This window comes from Ammospiza caudacuta, chromosome 3 (genome assembly GCF_027887145.1).
Source record: "Ammospiza caudacuta isolate bAmmCau1 chromosome 3, bAmmCau1.pri, whole genome shotgun sequence".
NCBI classification, from domain to species: Eukaryota; Metazoa; Chordata; class Aves; order Passeriformes; family Passerellidae; genus Ammospiza; species Ammospiza caudacuta.
The window spans coordinates 18,134,847-18,154,154 of NC_080595.1; the positions used below are offsets into that span (position 1 = coordinate 18,134,847).

A 19,308-nucleotide genomic window follows, 5' to 3' on the forward strand; every position below is an offset into this window, starting at 1 on the left:
GAGTATTTAGGTATTTTCTTTTTAAGTATTTCCTTGGACTATAGAGTTTCATACTGCCACAGGATCCCGTCTCACTCCTGTCACCTGCAGTCACATGGAGCTCCACGGGATTTTTGGAATAAGCAGTGCCTTTCCACCTTCCCATGCCTGGGGAAGCAAAAAGAAACACTTGCAGCAACAACAGTCTTGCAGCTCCCAGATACCTTCAGCTCAAGAAAATAAACAAAAACCCACAAATTAAAAATCAGAGAAATGTGTGTAAATGTGTGTGTATGTGTGTAAATAATGAGCTCTCTAATGTAAATAATGAGCTTGTATGTGTGTAAATAATGAGCTCTACCTAAAGTGCTCATACACCATTTAGGCCTCAGCTTTACTCCAGGCACATGAACGATCACACTAAAGCCCAAGACTTACTGAAGGGTGGTACTAGATTAGTCTCTACAAATTTCTTGTTCAATCCAATGCCAGTTCTCTAAGTTTTCATTTCAGCTTCCAGCATTGTTGTGCCTTTCTGCCTTTTAACTCCTGTCAGCTGCAGGAAAGTAAGGTTAAAAGCCATTTGAGCTGACAAGTCTGAGCTTCAGGAACTCCTCACAGCGCCCAAGGCTTTCCTTCAATAATATGTTGGGTTTTGTTATTTCATTCATGAGGTCCAGCACAGGTGTAGCATCTCATCTCCTGTGATTGTTATGTCTGGTAAAGTGGCACCTTATTCTTTGAAACAGGGAGAGGTGACTCTCACAGTCACAATTTTAGTCAGGACTTTTTGTTGATGCTGATTTATTGGAATGCTGTGGAAGTTTATTCCAGACATGGCTTACTAGAGCATGTTCCTTTTCAGTTTAATATATTAGCAGTGTAAATAACTGCAGAGAAGGAATTTATCAATGCCTATGCAGGCTGGACTCTGGTCACCTGGCAGCAACTGCCCGGAATAATTGCTGCTGAAAGAATTTGACCGCTGCAAGCTAAACAAAAAAAACCAAAAACCTACCCTCATTGCAGCAATAGACAGTCTGTTTAATAATTCTGTCACAAAGCAGAGTATAAACAGGTTCAGGCAGTACCTGGTTGGAACTGGATATTCTTCCCTCTCTCCCAGTCCATCTGATTTCACTGCAATAGAGTGGACCCAATGTTCAAAATACAAAAAGCCTCATTCAATAGCAAGAAGGCAATGTCAGGACAGCCTGGGTGAGGTGTCCAGTGTGTGAATACCTCCACCACCTTAATCCTTTTTGTGCAGTGGTGTCACCACTGGCTGCTGACCCAGACCTGGTTTATGATGGCTGTAACCCTTGCTCAGCATTTCAGTGTGGTCTAAGAACTGCTCCTAAAGCTGGTTTGATGGCACTTACTGCTGAAGGAAATTACATACTGCATTGCCTGGGTAGCAACCAGCAGAACTCAAGGACTAAGAAGAGGTGAGGGCCAGATTCTGCTACAATCTGTAAACTTTCTGTATGTTTGCATGAAATTTACATAGAAAACCATTAGTAGTATCTGGTTAATAGTGACCTTACTGAAGTGTATAGTAAATCTGGTAATTTTAGGGGCTAACCTCTACATTAAATGCAGATTCTCAATGAAGTGTTTAAATGCTAAAGTTTAATGGTAAAATAGTTGCAAACCATCTATTCAACAAGAGACTGGAATGAGAATCAGGTTTCTACAGGCACATTCTCACTTCTGAGGCAACCAGAACTAGATCAGGAGGTTCCCTTCCAGATTGTACTGCTGCAGACATGACAGAGTATTATAAAATGAAATGTACTTTCTGCCATGGAAACACAGGAGCTAAAAAGTACCCAAAAGTTATGGGGGGGTGAGTAGAGATGAAAAGGGAAACAGGGGACTTAATGTGAATCAAAGTGCTCCAAACAGCAGAGGAAAAAAATCTGCTGTAGCATTTCCTTAGGACCAGAGCTGCTTATGAGCTGAAGTGCAAAACGAACAGCCTCTGTTCTTGATCATCCTCCTCCCAATGCAGCTCAGCACCTGCACTGCTGCTGCCTTTGCAGTGCTGACCTTGGAGCCAATGGGTTTGAACCATGAAAATAATGCCAAGTAAATTTAAATAAAGGTCCTCCCAGCCTGTGGCATGAATCTTGTATGTGACAGAGTTTCACAGTTAACATAAAATACTTTATTCGTAATCTGCTGCTATCAAATCTTTATCTTCTCCGTATCCAGTATGCAGGATACAAATTTCTTTACCCGTGTAAAAAGCCGAGAAGTAGAAAGTCATCACAGTGAAAGCAGCATTTTACCTCCTGTGTACCTTCAGATAAGCAATGATGATAGGACCTGCCAGTTTATAACAGCTCTTTATTTTACTGATATTATAAAACACCATCACAGGGCTCACCTATTTTGCATCATGAGCTTAATTTTCCCTTTTATTATAAATACTAAAAAATTAACTTTCTTTTACATCAGCAATACCATAAAAACTCAGTCTACCTGGACATATTTTTGAGTGATCCCTTGAACCAAAAATCCCCAAGAATTTGAAGTAGATCTCTATATTGTATATAAATGTAATTTTATATATATAATTATATTAAAATTCACCACTTTCACTCATTATTGTGATTTTTCAATTACTAAATTATGTCAGCATTATGAAAATATGGACAGCCATCTAGTTATTTTGCTGCTTTATATTTAATAATTTACCAGACAACTGAAAAATTACATGAATGCAATGGAAAATCATGTACATGTTCATTTATGAATTCTACATGGACTTTTCTTATTCCAAAACTTTTCCAGATTTTAAAAGTCCAGTAAAAACTTTCAGTAACCTCTTTGATCACATACACACAAAAAGTTACGATGTATGTGTATTATATCATACATAGCATATGTAATTCTAGACATATTTATATGCAAATATATGTAACGTACTCTGAATATATATATTGTATGATTTATATATATATTTAAAACACACAGAGAGTGATACCACAGGTGTGTATGTATTTAGTCATACAGGTGTGTACATAAATATATATATATGGTAAATTTTTCTGATGGGACTGCTACATGCAATGAGAAACCTGTGAGTAGTGTGAGGCTGCTTGGTTTGGCTTTAGAGTATAATTCACGTAGACTTTGAGTAGGTTGAGCTGTTTATTTTTCATTTGGAAAAGGAAAGAACAAACCTCAGGAAAAATAAAAGATTGATAGTCTCTTAAATTAACATTATTCTATTAACATTATTCTCATACATTATTAAGTGAAACACATTCACCATAGAATCTTTGGGTTATGTTTTTAATTTGTTAGATAAATATTTACCTACTAAATGTATTTCTACTACTATGCACCGGATCAACCAGAACAACTCTTATTAAAGCATCTTAGATTCATACTCTGCATATTAAAAATAACTTTAAAAAAATCTGAAACTAGTCACTGCTAAAATGTAGATCTTGGATCCTGCAAAGATCTGAAATATCTGCTTAAAATTACCATTTAAGTAGGTCCACTGATGGGCTTTAGTGCAAGTGCCTAAATATTTGCAGAATCAAGACCCTTTATTTCTCAAAGATTAAATTTGGGATGTCACACCTGAGAACATGTAGTGGTTGCTTCCATCAGTAATTCCAGCCAGGGAGAATGTTATGTTTTGCAGCAATAGCCGGAGCATACTCTTGAGGGTGAGAGAAATGGACTTTAACTCATGTCCAAAAAGTCAAGGTGGGACTGACTTTAAACAGAAAAAACAATGACTGCCAGCAAATCTTCCCAAATGTACTACATTTTATTTCTCAAGAAGGCCAACACTGCATTACACTTTAATAACTTCAGCATATTTTTCTCCTTAAATATATTTGTATAACATAATACCAGCAAATATATAGCTTTAAAATGAAATTTAAATTAAAAATTGCTTTGGGACTGAAACTGTGTGCCTCAAATTTTCCCCACAGCAGTTTACTGGCAGCTGGGTTGCGAACCCCAGGAAACAGGTGTCTGTGGTTGGTAATGCTGACACAGCCTCATTTTACAGTGCTGGAGAACATCTCAGTAGAGAGACCAGAAGATGCATACAAGCTGCCAGAAATCCAACAGCTCATTCCTATGTGTTTGCTCTGCTGTAAGATGGCAAATTGATTTAAATTGCTAAAATTACAAAACAAAACAAAAAACAACAACAACAACACAGGAAAAGAATCCCCAAAACAACCAAACTAAAAAAAAACTCTAGCAAAACTGGGATTTGTGCTTCTAGGAGGCCCTGACCTGGTTTGCAAATCACTTCTCCCTGCCACCCAGCTTTGGCATTGCTTTGCGCTCCTTATTGCATATCTGTTGATCCGTACCTGAAGTGTGTATGTAGTGTAACTGTAGTATGAAATAAAACTCTCAAAAGAATTGGATTTCTGCCAGTGAGATTGGTGAATGTTCCTTATCTCTGGATTATTTATTTTTGTGGGGTCCAGTGGTACTTTGGTTAAACCCAATGGAGGAAGTCCCACTCAAGTCAGTGATGCAGAAGGAGCATGGTCAAAGACCTCTCCAGACAATCTCTTTGTGATTCCCTCTCTCTGTCATTTTTTTTAAATGTGTTCAATTATCACCAACTTCCAGTGTAAAAATTAATTTTTTTAAAAATACAAACATATATCACAGAAATATGAAGGGAAAAGCCATTAATTTCTTTGCAAGTTATTACCTATTTGTATGACACAAAAGAAAAATCATCATTTACAGTCACAAACTGTACATACTATTTGGTGGGAGTACGTTTTTTGGCTTAGAGATAAAACATGGACTGCTTCAGTGGCAAGTAAAATAATTATTGACGAGATATATGACTTTAAAATCAAGAAAGGATGATAATTTGTCTAGAGAGACAATCATTGTAATACATCTAACACAGAGGTTTGGATAGCAGAACAGTGAGTAGAGGAGTCTGGGGAAGGAAAGACACTGTCATGCAACACAGCACTACTTCTTGCTCAGTATACTCTTCAGGCTTCTCTCCACTGCTTCATCTAACTCTTCTTCCAGCTCTTCCTTCTTGGACATGGCCAGCTTGGACTGATAATCTTTTACGATTTGGTCTATATACGGTGCACTCTGAGTCCCATGCAGCATCAGTGTCCACTCCTTCAGCACACCCCGCTGGGGCTGGCTGCCAACAAACCCAATCTCCAGAGCCCAGGTGCCTCGGGGGTCTTCTCCCCAAGTGTGAGTCGTCATGAAAGGCCATTTGTCAAAACCCACCTTGGAGTCATCATCCCTGGGGCGCCGGCTCAGCAAAATGGACTTTGTTCCCATTGGTGAGGTCATGTTGATGTTGAGGTCTCCTCGCCGAGTGGAATTCACAGTTATAACTGCCTGCACATGTTCAAGGTACCGGACAAAGTTCTCCTTCCCCTCACAAGCATCAGTTGTCAGTGTGAGGAACAGTTTGCCACTTGGTGGTATCTTTCTGTGCGTCAAAAGATAATTAAGCAAATTAAAACAGTACAATATGGCTTATGCTAAAAGTACTGGGTTTTAGTGCCTCACAGAAAAACACTGTATGATTTTCCTTATTAATACATGAAGAAGTAAGGAAATAATATAGTTGCAAACCTAGTCAGAAAGCAAATGTTCCCCTTTTAGAAAATTATACCAAAACCTTAATTTGAAAATAATTATGAAAGGTACACCTACAGAAAGAGAGAAGTAATAAAATTTTAGAAGCACATACTGCTTTTTAAGGACTAACATTAATGGTTGTCTTTACCTATCACTCCTATATTGGGCAATTGCATAATAATGTGCATACTCAGTAAAAGAACCACGAGTAGTCAGTCATGTCAGTTTCCTTAAATGACAGCAGCAAATGGCTCTCTGGTGTTGAAGAGAAAACAAAATTTCAGTGCAGTCATATTAAAGCCTATGTCCTTGTTCTGCTTTGGAAACCAGCATAAGCGTGGGATGCTGGAGTTGGCTCATTTGAAAAATAGTTTTCCACAAAGATTTCCATCCTTGAACAGCTCCTGTACATGAGTACATACACCAAGAAGCTGCACACGTTTACTGAATTACCAAAATGCTGTCTGGCCCTGGGGTGGGGAGACGAGCCTGTAAAGTGCCTTCTAAACTTGTTGGGGTCAGGATGCAACTTCAATTACCCACTGCCTCAGAAACTGGCTGGCAAAATACACTGAAAGTGTAAAAATGCTCTACATCTTCATGATCAGTGTTCTTTGAGCAGTGTGACATTTTTCTCTGTCTAAAAAAAATAATCGAAAGACAAGAATTACAGCAATCATTATGAAAGTGACCAAGTCACAAAAGAGTCCAGTCACCTTGTCATTATCTTGTCTTCCAGTTGATTCTCCCTGACCTTAGTTGTGCAAATTGAGAATCTTTTGAAGGGCATTGACTACCCTGTGGTAATGAATACCTTCTTTTCAAAAGAAATCAGCACCAGCTTTTTCCCTCTGCTAATGAAATACCACATTCTTTAGAGACCAGTGAAAGCATTTCATTCAAGCCTAGCTTCCATGAATTCTTTTCTTCTTGAGATGAGCTCCAGATATTACACTTACTATGTGGCTCAGACCAGTCTCTGTCCCCTTTCCATAGAGTATTACCTTCTTGAAAGTACTTGCAGAGCAAAACATCATTTAGATCAAGATCCTCAAGGCATTTAAACACTTACCTTAACCTGAAAAACCTGTGTTGTTCTGAGTATTATGGAGCAGAAGTTGGCATAACATAAATATTGTATAGCTAAAACATTTGAGCATCTAATATAATACCCTTGAGATACTTATTTGACATGTCAAAGCACAAGAAAAATGCACTACATGCAGACAGATGTGAAGGGTTGTAATTTCACAGTTGCCACGTGCTTGCAGTTTCTCTGCATGGGAAGCCTCAATCTCAACTCAATCTGAATTCATGCTGTCTCACAGCCTTTTCACACAGTGGACAAAGCTTTTTCAAACACTGCTTCATTCCCAGAGATGTGACAATTGTTTTATCTCCTTCAGTTAATGAGGAGGGACATCACAGTATGAGTCTTTTCTTCCTGTCCAGACTAAAGCCCAAAGAAGCAAAAGCAGTGTGTTCCCACTACATCTGCTCTGCAGAACGTTTGACAGCTGCAAAAAGCTTTTCTCTCCACATTCTCAAATACTGCAGTGCAAAAGCTCTCTCAGCTCTCTAAAAATACGAGAGTACGCTTCTTCTCTTTCCCCCTTTCCTATTAACTAGGATCAAATAGTCTCTGCTTCACTAGACTAATTATTGTAGTCTAGGTGATTTTTTCTAAAGAAACAAAAAGAACCAGGGTTAATGGAAAAGCCTGACACAAAGGTGAAGAAGAGAAAGTGGATTTTCCACAGCCTTACCATGTGCCACTACCCAACTTGTGTATATACATATACATATACATATACATATACATATACATATACATATACATATACATATACATATAGTATGTCCATGGCATAGGAGCCAGTGGGAGATTATATATGGTATATTCACTTTTGCAGGTGTAGTACCTAGTGGGAGATGAGCAGAGGGAACTCCTGTGTGCTCCTGTTCCTCAGTTAATGGACTATGTTTTCTTAAAATTTTGTAGTTCCCTAAACCAGCCAGAACCCTTGTCAGGAAAAGTTCCTATTGCTAACAAATGTTTCTGTTTTAAATACTGGTTGTGTTCAGTACACAGTATATTATGTCTGTTAATTATTGTCTGGCCTTTTGCTTAATTGACAATGCTGCTCTAAAACACACCTCTGTATCAACTACTCACCTTCATAAATCTATACCAAATACATACGTTATATATAAAAACATCTATACTTAAATAAAAATATAGAGAAAATACATAGAAAATGTTGCTTCAGCAAGCCAAACCAAAAGAACAACCCGCTTATCTACAGCAGAAATGCAGAGTTTTATTTTCCAAAGAATCTCTGGAGATGCTGGGACTTAGCTAGCTATTTTTTTTACAGTGCAATTAAAAAAATGTACATGTTGCACTTCATAATGCTTCTCATCTCCTGTCAGTGACATTTTCATTGGGGAACACAAATATTACAACAGTAGTGTTAATATATAGATGTGTCAGGCAATTGACAGCGAGACACCCTTACAGCCTACGGAAATAAATGTTCTTTCCTCCTCTAAGATGATCCCCATTTCAGTAAACGGAGCTACCTTAAGATAATGAGATTATTGTGCATTTAATTATTAATAAACTAGAGATATCCTAAAACTAGCTTTGGTATTCTCATTTGTTTTTTGCCTGTGAGTATGCATAGGACAGATAAATTAAAATTCAGAGCTCAGCTGCAGAACCTTGAATCATGCAAATTCAATTTGCAAGGTTGGGGGAAAACCCTGGCTGAGCTATGTGCTAGGGTGGCATCCTAGTTTGTTTTCTTTTTCCAATAGAATAATGTTCGCTTCAAAAATGGCACTGAAAAGTCAAATTTCAAATGGTATAGATATAATTCAGGCCATTTTTAAGTTAGTATTTCAATTACTTAAATTAAAGTAATTACTAATTTAAGTAATTACTAATTTAGGTAATTACTTAAATTTAAGTAAATTCAATTACTTAAATTAAAGTAATTAAAGCTGTTGTAGTCAATTAGCATTCATTCATTCGTTGACTCATTCACTTTAGCACATAAAGGTAAATCAGAAAATAACCTGACTACCTACCCTGAAATTAGAGAATTTAAGAGCTTAAAGCAAGCACAATTAAATGCTATAGCGCTCAGTGCTGGTACTTGCAGATGATTGCTTCAGTCTTCTGGAGATAAAATTGTCTGCTGAAGAATCTCAGAATGAGTTATGACCTGGCTGATAGATATTTCATGTGGCAGCAGTTTATGTAATTTACAGTGCCAGTCTCCCCAATTTTCATTTGGGGATCGGCTCTTTATTCACAGAAACTTTAGCACAAATATACCTGCGAGTGCCCAGGAGAAATGGATGTTGCTATTTACACTACTGGCACTAGCATATAGGATGGGCTATAGAATGTACTGCTCCAACAAGCCAGGAACTGAAAAATCATATAGTTTCATCAAGCATTGTTAATAAAAAATGTTTTATCAACTCATTACTGGTAATGTTACGGTTTCTTAGGAAACAAAAAAACCTCATTAAATTTCTTTAACTGTCTTTGTCAATATAATTTAATGCTTGCGGTCTCCCAGATGCCTGGAAGAAGCCAAACATATCCACCAGACTATTCACTTACTCAGGTTCCTGTATTGACCCTCCAACACAATGGAATCTCTCAGGAACAGTCTTCCAGTCTTTTGCCATCTTAACCATGGCTCCTGCATCTAGGACACCATAGCCAAACAAATGGTTGAACTCCAGTCCAACACCATTCCTACGCCACCTGTGAACCTCATCATGAAGCTGGTTCCTCTTGGAGGTGAGCACTGTCAGATGCTGCATGTCTCTCCATGTCAGATGCAAGCTGTGGAAGAGCAACATGAGAAACGAACATTACAGTATTTCCAAGCAGATATTAAAGAAAAACTGTGCTTGAGTAAGGCTTTGGGTAAAGTTTGCTTCCATGAATAACACTGAAATTGTAACTACACAAATATCAGTAACAAAGCTTCTATTGGTCCTTCTGTTGAGCTCAGTGGGAATAAGAATAGGTTTGAAGCATATAGTACTTTTCTAAATATGTTCTCCAAAATTGCAAAACCACTTCTGATTCAAACCATCAGCCTAAAAGGATGTGCTTTTCAGCTTTCAGTGCCCCAAGTAATAAGCATGTGTATGTGCTGAATATACACCAGAACAGCCAATTACTGTCATTCGCCAAGGTGACACAAGACAGCTGAAAAGAAGATATGGCTTGCATCATTCTTATTGAGATCTTTTAAAAGCTTGCTCCATATCTTAAAGCTGTACTTTCTATTTCATAGATCGGTCTGGTTTGAGAGACATATCAGTCCTATATTGTGTATGAGCTGACAGACATAATGCAGGCAAGAACACGCTTCATGGGAGATTGTCAGTGACTCCTGGCAAGGCTCATCCAGGGTGCACAATACAATTCAATACAGCCAGAAGGATATGGGAGACACTGACAGTTCCTTTTCTCTCCTGCTGCCTTCTCAGCAAAGCCTAGAAATTCTAGCGCAAGCCAGGGTTATTAAGTCTAATTCCTATTCATTATAATGGCAGAGTAATTCCAGTCTTTATGGGTAGCTCAAATGAAAAAGAATAATTATTACTGAGATATTTAGGTTCCAGTCCAGTTTAAACATTTAGTGGTCAGAAAATTCATTAAACCTTTACATTTTTATGGCCATATTAATATTTTATATAGTGGCTGTCCCACTGAATGAATTTGATAGTAGAAGGAATGATCATCCAAAGCTTAACATTTGGCATGTTTTACTTGTATAAAACCTGAAAAATGAGACTTGGACCAAGTCATGTTCTGAGCACGATAGCCATTGCTCTGTTATTGTAAAAAAACTCACAAATCTTCATTATGCTGCACTGTTGAAGGAAACTATGCACATAGTACTCACTTCATGCTGTAGTTACAGCAACTGAAGCTCTTGTAACTAAGCAAATGTTGCCTCAGTTCATGGAAAAAAAATTAACATATTGAAAGGAAAACTTTTCCTAATCAGTAGAGAAGAAGGTAATGATTTCAAGATATAAAAATGGTTCCAGTGTCAGGATTACCATGGACATAGTAAACAGACAATGGATGTTTATTCCTTCATGTAACAGAGCAATTACACAGCACAGAAGCAAGCTACCAGCAATGGGTTAAGGAAACAAAGAAAGCATTCCACACCACCATTGCAAAAAAAAGTATTGAGGAACTGGTTGTTACTGTATGACCTAGGTGCCAAATACAGACAATCTGAAAAAGAGTTACACAACTCCAAAGAAGATCAATCTGCCTGTGGCTATTAAACAGAAGAGACCCACTGCTGTCTCTACAAATCATGGATCAACAAAGCCCTTGCTGTAAGATCATTTTAATCCTCACTTCTTGTCCTCTTCCTAAGCATCTGTCATTGCAGACAGTATCCTGGCACAAGATGAACTCCTGTCTCATATTACTGGGTCATTCTTATATTTTTATAGGCTAGGCATTTCACAGAGGACATGTGGAGAAATTAAATAATCTCTTCCTCCAAACAGTGCTAGAGAAGTCTAATTCCCAGATGCAGAGGATGGGGAGGACACAGAGAGAGCCAGACAGCCAAAATAACATCTGCCATGCAACTTTGGCAAGGCTGTTGCTCCATCTGCAAGTCACCATGCACGTCACTACTGTACAAGGTGGTTTTTGAGCTGGTTATTGCAGCCTGATGCCACAGCCAGCAAACTGAAATGATGAACACCATTAAATAAACCACAGCCCCTCTCCTCTCTAGAGCCCATGAGGAATTTCTCAACAGCATACTTAGCCTCCAGGGCCAGGGCGAACACTCCGGCTGCTTCAGGGGCAGCTGCAGATGTGCCTGAATGACGCAGGGTGCAGTTGCCATACAAATCTGTTGTAGCCTGCAATGACATTAGATGTAATTAATAAAACTAGGTATCCTATTTTCACTGCAGCTACAGACTCAGAAAAATACAGAAAGTGGAGTTAGTGCCATTGCTCTTTCATTGTATTTATGCCCATGCTCTGTTCTCTTTTCTGGAAAAGTGTATCAATTTAAAACCACAGTGAGACACATTTAGAGCATAAATGAAAGAGCAAGTCATCAGGTAGTAAACCAGTGGTCATTATCACTTAGAACCCATCTACTTCTAACAAACATGGCTTAACCAAAGGCCTTAAATTCGTTTCTGATTATCAAAAAGACTTGAAACTAGAATTGGTAACACTATTGAATTTATTAACATTTGTCCAACTCCGAGACCAGCAGCAGCACCAGGCTGCTGTCTTCTGTGCAGATTAGTCACTAGCAGAGACCAGAAAAAAACCCTCAGAAATGCATTTTATGGCAATAATTACAAAGATGCCACAGATCATTTTGGCTGGTATCATCACAGAGCTGACTGAAGACAGAAAATAGTGCTCTGTCTGCTACTGCATGTGGGCATTTAGGATTGCACAGTGTGTCTTGGGGATTTGAAACAGGGCCATGGAAAATGTACAACAGCTTTTTGCAAAAAATAACTTTGAGTCAGCATGCGTGCATTTTCCACTCTGTAAACTGAACTACTCTGAAGATGCTGAAGAGCGATGATCATTAGTGGAAGAAAATCCCAAATACAATTGAACAGAACTTGCCTGTTTTCCAGCTGTAGGTATAGCCCTGCAGCAACAGCAGGCTCTGGTAATCTGAACCCCTATATATCCTCTGTGGGTGATTAAATGTCATTCTGCTCTGTGCTGCTTGTACAGCAGAAGTCTGCCAGTACAAGAAAATATTATCTCAGATGTTAACTTAGATTTTTACAGAAACCTTCTGTCACACTGTCCTCCACAAAGAGGGCAACGGAACTTTGTAATCTGGTTTCTGATAAAGGAAAGCACCGCCTTTCCTTTGAAGCTCTAAAAGACGGAAGATCATTCTGTTCTCAGTAAAAATCCCACATCGTCTCAGCTGACAGTTTTGGCACCATCAGATACTGCAAATGAGAAAATATTCCTCGCAACAAAGAACCATCTGCTGCTCCAAAGTACACAGAGTTGCAATAGGTCATGCAGATAGATATACATCATGCACAAAGACAGCAACAGCAGCACAATAGTATCAGGACTCACCACACCAGCCTCTGGATTTCTCTTTCTCCCATTACTAAAGGTGGAGGCTAAGGTTGAAGAGCAGCTTTCATCATACAGAGCTGTCCGTCCATCATTTATGGCAGAATTGATGGAGATTGTCCACATGCTCGATGCATAACCATCACAGTTACAGTCATCATAGCTGCCTCCATCTCCAGAGGCCCAGACATAGATGCTGCCTTTTCCACCCCGGCCCTGTGAGAGGAGAAAATCAACCCTCTGGAGTTAAACAGCAAATAGGAGATAGCAGCAACTTTAAACTTCTGAAGTGCTCAGGCCTGAACAACAGGCCCAAGCCAAAGTTGACTTTAGATGAATCCTGAAAATCATGAACTAGATACTGTCTATGGTTAGCCATTTAACAAAAGAATCTTGCATACAGACTGACCAAGCTGCTTTAACATGAAACCGGCTGCTTTAAAAACTTTCACATGACCTTATGTAACTATCTGCAAGATATGTTAATAAATGTATCATTTAAAGAAACCTTCCAAACTGACATCACCAGATGTTTTTTTGCAAGAAGCTCTATTTCAACCATGGCCTGCGCTCTGCCAAGCCCTGGTCCCTGTTGGTTGAGAAGTGCGTTATAAAAGCTGGAACACTTGATTTGCAGTGACTTTGGAGACCTCACTTAGGAGTGAACGCACTTGTAGGACCTCCCAGTTCCCTGGAAAGTTCTCCAAATAGCCACTGCAACAGACCCAATGGCTGTAGGTTCTGGATGATGGCAAAGTATTTAGGCAATTGGTGATGTATCTTTCTCAATCACTATTCTCTGTCTCTCATACAGTAATTATTAGTTGCATTATCTTGCTTGTTTTGTTTGTTGCTGAAGCCAAATGCATAGTAAGCTTATTGTTTTATTAAATGTATTGTTTCACCTCTGTGTTGCCTCAGTATTAGTAGTAAAATAAGGCCATTCTTTAGAGGTGTCCATGTCCTTTAAATCATCCCCATCAATTGGCAAAACAACTGCACAGCTAATTGTAAACCTGAGCATCTATAAAGGAGAAATATGGCACAAATAAAACATATATGCAACTTCAGCTGTGATACACAGATCTATGCAGGTTATTAAATCCAGGTAAATGGCAGCCAAAGCCAGTTCAGCAATCTTGTGTACACAAAGCACTTCCATTTATCACCTGGTTTGCTTCACACTCTGAAGGCTCCTGTGGCGCATGCCAAGACATTTTATGGATTCATTAGCATTTATGCCATGGTCTAAGTGCTATGAGGAAAAGTGCTTTAAAAGGGACATAGGTCATCTCACAGGCTGGGTTTGTACGATCCAGTTTGGTTCAGACAATGGCTAAAAAGCTCTACCAGCACTATTTTCTCTCAATACATTTCTTTTTCCAAAGGTATGATTGGCTCAGAGTTGTTTTTCTGACAAACCAGATTCTACTTTTAAGGAGAAAATAAAACTACAAGGCCTTACAAAAAATCTACAGAAAAAGAGTCCCGCAATTATTCTGAGATGGATAGGACTGACTGAAGTTGAAGGGCTACTATAAAGGCTTGCCATTAATTAAACAAAAGACATCCATACCCTCTCCCCAGCTTCTAGATAGGCAGGTGGTGGGAAAGGATCAACTCAGCTCCTTTTAATTCCATAATCAGAAAGAGGTAGGAGCTGTCTGAAAGAGAGTCAGATGTGAGAACTTCAACTGTCAGGGAAAGATCTGCGGTAAGGAACTCAAAGCTCAGATCTCCAACTGATTCCAGCACAGCCACCATTTCTCTCTATGTTTAGTTCAAGTAGTCCAGCATTTACTTCCAAGATCACCAGAAGTCTGCGAGGCTAGAATTTAACACACTGTTTAGACGCACTGAGCAAAAGACTAAAAAATTTCTTCTGGTCTTCTCACTGCACAGCATGAAATGGAAGTTAATGAATATAAAAACGTAGTAACCTGCAGTAGCATTTTAATAGGGAACCTTTTCAGTCAGGATTTTAAATCAAATCTGAGCTCCCAGCAGTAGCTTCTATTTTTCATTGCACCCCACTGAACAGAGCAACCTCATTATTTCAAGCACGTTAGTGAGTTGCATTATAATCCACTGAATTGCACAGCAGGATTGCTGACACTGGGATATGTAACATCTCAGGACACAGATTTTCATAATAAAGATAATGACTATGAAAAAGCTCTCTGAAATCCATCTAAGAACTTCCACAAAGGCCTGCTATCAGTTGCATTTTAAGGGAGGAGGATACTGTTGCAAAAATATGTACTTTGAAGAACAAAATCATGCTAGCAATTTATTTTAAAAATAAAATTCAGTAGAACAAGACCAGTTGTGCCTTTTTTCTCTTGGACTTTTTCCATATCCCACCTTTTGCTCTGACTGCCATTAGTTTACGGGCCTAAACCTTGTCTTTGGACTGCTTTCAGAGGCTACATCCCAATCTTGCTGCCATCATGCCCACCTACATCACCACACCACTTTGCAACTCTGTACCTGCTTTGGACAGCCTCAGTCCCAAAAAAACAGGTGGCTGTCCAACACAGAAAGCAGGTGGCAGGAATAGGATGCTCGTCATATATGGATCCGTTCTTAAACAATCTCCTTTCTTGTCATTTGAAAGGGAAACACTCCAATTTCATGTGAGAAATTCACTAAAGTGCTAACATGAATTTAACCTCAGCAGTGTCCAGCACACAGAAAAAAACTTAGCCATGCTCAGCAGGACTGTTTTGTGCTGCCAAGAATTTTACCCCATGAATGGGATTTGTAGCTGAATGGCAGAAAATGCATGTAACATATTGTTGGTGTGAAGCAAGAGGAAGTCACAGAGGAACTGAAACTCTGGGATGGGTTTTATGTATGCAATTACTGTAACTTTGAGAATGGCTTCACGATATTGCTTTCACAGGAGTCATATCCATAAGTGGTCTTAGTGTTAAAACCTACAACTCATCTCTTAATACTCTAATTTCAATTGCCTTTCATTCCTAGCCAGGACTGGAAAGACAAGCCAACACTGCTGGAATAAACTGACAGCAGTCCAACTGCATTATTTGTAATGATGCTTAGGACTTGTTGTTCACATGTCCCACAGTCAGATCCCACAGAGAGACTGCCTGCACAGGCAAGCTGTTTGGTGGCTGTTCTCAGGAATCGTGTAGTTTATCAAGTAGAAATATACAGCTTCAGGAGAAGTAAATATTCAGTTCTCTGGATAGTAGTAGTAATAAAACTGATCTAGTCTTCATCTAGTGGGCCGCATCCTTGCTCATGGCACAGCAGGGGTTCAAGAATTAGATGGCCTTTAAGGTCCGTTCCTACTCAAAGCACTCTATGATTCTATGATAAGCAAGAAAAATAAAATCCAGTTGTATTAACTAAACATCATATTTAAAGTGAACTGAAAGCTCTTATTTGCATCTCAACCTTACGTGAACCTAAAAAATATTACTGGTGTGACTCAGGCGGCTGTATATGTGGAGCAAGAACGGGATGGAAGAAGGCAACAGTAACATACACTGTAACCACCAGAGGGAGCCTGAAGGAAGAGTCAGGAAGAACACAACACCAGGAAGGTTTTAAGATACATTTTAAAAGAGTATCTTTCCTCCACCATCTTGTAGAAACCTGCTAATTTCCTCCAAAAGTGATGCATGGCTTGGCACTCACCCTTCTGAGCCATCTGAAGATATATCTCACTCAGAGCTGAAAATGGATCATGATGGATTTAATACCAGCCCAAGAGAGGCCCAGTTCTCAATTCAAGTTGAACCAGTTTTAAGTGTTTGGCAAGGCTATATGTTTAGTAATTCACAGACAGTTCCTGTGAAGCTCTCTTTAAGAAAAGAGCAGGTTTTCTATTTCCAGTGTCTTTAGTGGGAAGCTGCACCATGATGAAACATTCCCTGAGAAATATTCTTACCCCTTTTTCTGATCTTCCATAAGTGCATAATCCTAGATAAATATCTTTTGTAAGCTACCTTGCAAAAGTGAGCTGGCAGAAGACTTCATCCTTTCTCACTTTATGTAACTAGAGGCATTACTTAAACTATGTTTTTCCCCTTTGTTGTTTTCTTCATTCATTATGCCTGCTGGGCTAGTACCTGAGCCAGTGTTTCCTGAAGCTTTGATTGTTTGATTGTTGCATAGCCACCTATTGTTGCAGCCTGAATAGCTGCTAGTAAAGTCCAGGGTAAGGAAGCAAAAAAACATCTGTTGCATAATATCAACAGATGTTTAATTCAGCTGGCCAGTGAGATGTTCAGAGTCCCAGAGCACACACATGTGGAGGGTCCAGGTTCCCCTCTCTCAAGGAGCCCCCAGAGTGACCCTGGTCTCCGGGCAGTACTAAGATAAGGGCCAATCGGGGGATAGGGAGGGAGTGGCTCAGGGACACAGGAACAGACATAGGAGGAGCAGGGGAAAGAGCCAGTGGGGTCTTACGGGCTTTTGAGGGAAGCTTCTTGTGTTTCCCCAAGCCAGGGGATGCCCTCCAGGGTCTCCACAACTCCCCATTTTGAAATTATTAAGAAAGCTTCTCTGAAGGATCAACTGAATCAACACAAAATGACAAAAACACATAAAAGCACTCATAAGACAGTTTTCAAGATGCAAAAAACTCTGACTCCCCAATGTCCAAACAGATTTCTTAGAGCTGGCAGGAGGGATGCGGTGTTCACTTAGTACGGTTTATCAGGAAACTGAGTCAGGAGAAGGTTTCTTCAGCAGGGATTGGTTCTCTGTCACCTGTGGCAGTGTTGTTGGCTGTTACAGACCCTGTATAAGGTAGTGTAAGTGGTGGTGTGCCTGTTGGAAACTCTAAATAGAAATCATTAACTTTTAAGAAAAAGATGGTTACTTTAGGAAAACTTTCCTTTCTTTCCCTCCCAATCACGCTCCCTCTGGTATTACAAAGGAACTCTGGGGAAAAAGATTAGTGGAGGGAGACCATAGGTAAAGGGAAAGGGAGGTAGGAATTTGTGGGAACATAAAAAAAGAGTAACAGGACAATGGAAAGGAAAAGGGGAAAGTGGGAGGGAGGTACAGATACCACAGGAATTTTTTGGGTTCTATTTCCTTGGTAGGTGTGTGGAGGACTTCTATGATGTGGATAATATTTTGCAGGTTTGCAGTCTGGCGCATGTTTACTACCTTGCACTGGAACTCTACCAGATCTTGCCACATCGGCTGCTTGGGGGCTATTTCTTCCTTGTATTATATTAAATTCCACAATTTCTCCATCTCCTAGACTGTGGTGGTATTTCCTGGGGTTATTTTTTTTATAGCAGTCTTATGAACAAACACATCTTTGTTATCATTCCAGGTTATGAAACTGTATCTGTATTTGACATTGAACCATTTCACTGTCCCCAAAATGTTCACGGCAAGGACTTTTTTACCTTTGTCAGTGGGTTTGTGTTTGTGTTGGTGGTGCTAGACGCGTTGCTGGTGCTGGTGTGCTGCCGTGCAAAGTTCATCACACTCCCAGCGCTGGTGGCCACGCTGAGATTCAGCCTCTTCTCCTTCTCAGGGGTCTGTCTTGGTTGGTGCCTGCGGGCGCTGCTGGCATGGGGGCAGCAGTTTCGCTGCCAGGACTGTGGCTCTAAGCCATCCCCCGGTGGGGCCGTCTGCCTGCCCGGTGACAGCAGCACCCTGGGCCTGCCGGTCTTGCCCGCCTGCCCTTGACCCCCATGCAGCGGGCTGCCACGGGGCAGGCTGGGCAGCGAATATCAGCCAGCTCACTCTGGCCATGTGGAGCAGCAGTGGGGAGGCCGTGGGTTTTCTGCGGGAGCAGCTGTTCAGTGCGAGGGGGGATGGCTATCACCACCTGCTCCGTCTCGCAGTGCTATAGCAACCAAGGTAAACACATCTGTGGGAGGAAGCGTAAGTACCAGAGGGCAGAAGGGGGGACCCCGCAGCTCCAAACATGGGGTCTCTGCCATCTTGAGCACGTGAATGTGATCATGCGGCTGCAGCCATGTGGTGAGAGCCAACCTGGGCAGCAGGAGTAAACATGGGAGAACCCGGAGGAGTCTATCCTTGTGACAGGGGAGGAGGTGCAGGGGCACAAAGAGGGGAACATGGAGGAGGTGTTTTCATCTGTTTTTTAAATGGTCCTCAAGATTCAGAATGCATTTCATCATCATATTAAATAAAGAACAGAATTCTGTCTTAGTTTTTAAATTTCCCAAATTACTTCCAAAAATTTATTGGTTTGGACCGACCTTGAGAAGTTGGGACAATAAAGAGAAAAAAACTGGGACAATTCCAGACAGGGAGTCTAAAATAGTGGTCTTATCTATAAAATAATAAGGCTTAATTGGAACATAGTGCTTACTTACATAACATAAAGCTTAATGCGCACACACCACCTGCCAGGTTATTCAGAGGACTTGCAACAACAGGAGCATGCGCTGCACAGTAGAGTGACGTAGATTTTGAGAATCTAAAATAGGAGGAGATTTATGGGAAAACATTGATGAATATGCATTAGGATACAGTATATAAGTTGTGTTTGGATCCTTTTGCCTTTTGTACGTGAGGCAGGGTGGGATGCCCTCCCC

General features: G+C 40.0%; 1 protein-coding gene across 2 annotated transcripts in view; it reads right to left on the reverse strand.

Annotated features, from left to right (window-relative positions):
• Positions 1–3,749: 3,749 nt before the first annotated feature.
• PCSK2 (proprotein convertase subtilisin/kexin type 2) overlaps positions 3,750–19,308 on the reverse strand; it is a 110,105-nt gene continuing 94,546 nt past the window's right edge. For both annotated transcript variants that reach the window (XM_058800783.1, XM_058800784.1), the window contains exons 9-12: positions 12,749–12,964; positions 11,435–11,535; positions 9,239–9,466; positions 3,750–5,449 (exon numbers count right to left, since the gene is read on the reverse strand). In XM_058800783.1, coding sequence (XP_058656766.1) covers positions 4,963–5,449; positions 9,239–9,466; positions 11,435–11,535; positions 12,749–12,964 — 1,032 coding nt within the window. In that variant the 3' untranslated portion in view covers positions 3,750–4,962. The remainder of the gene's footprint in view (positions 5,450–9,238; positions 9,467–11,434; positions 11,536–12,748; positions 12,965–19,308) is intronic.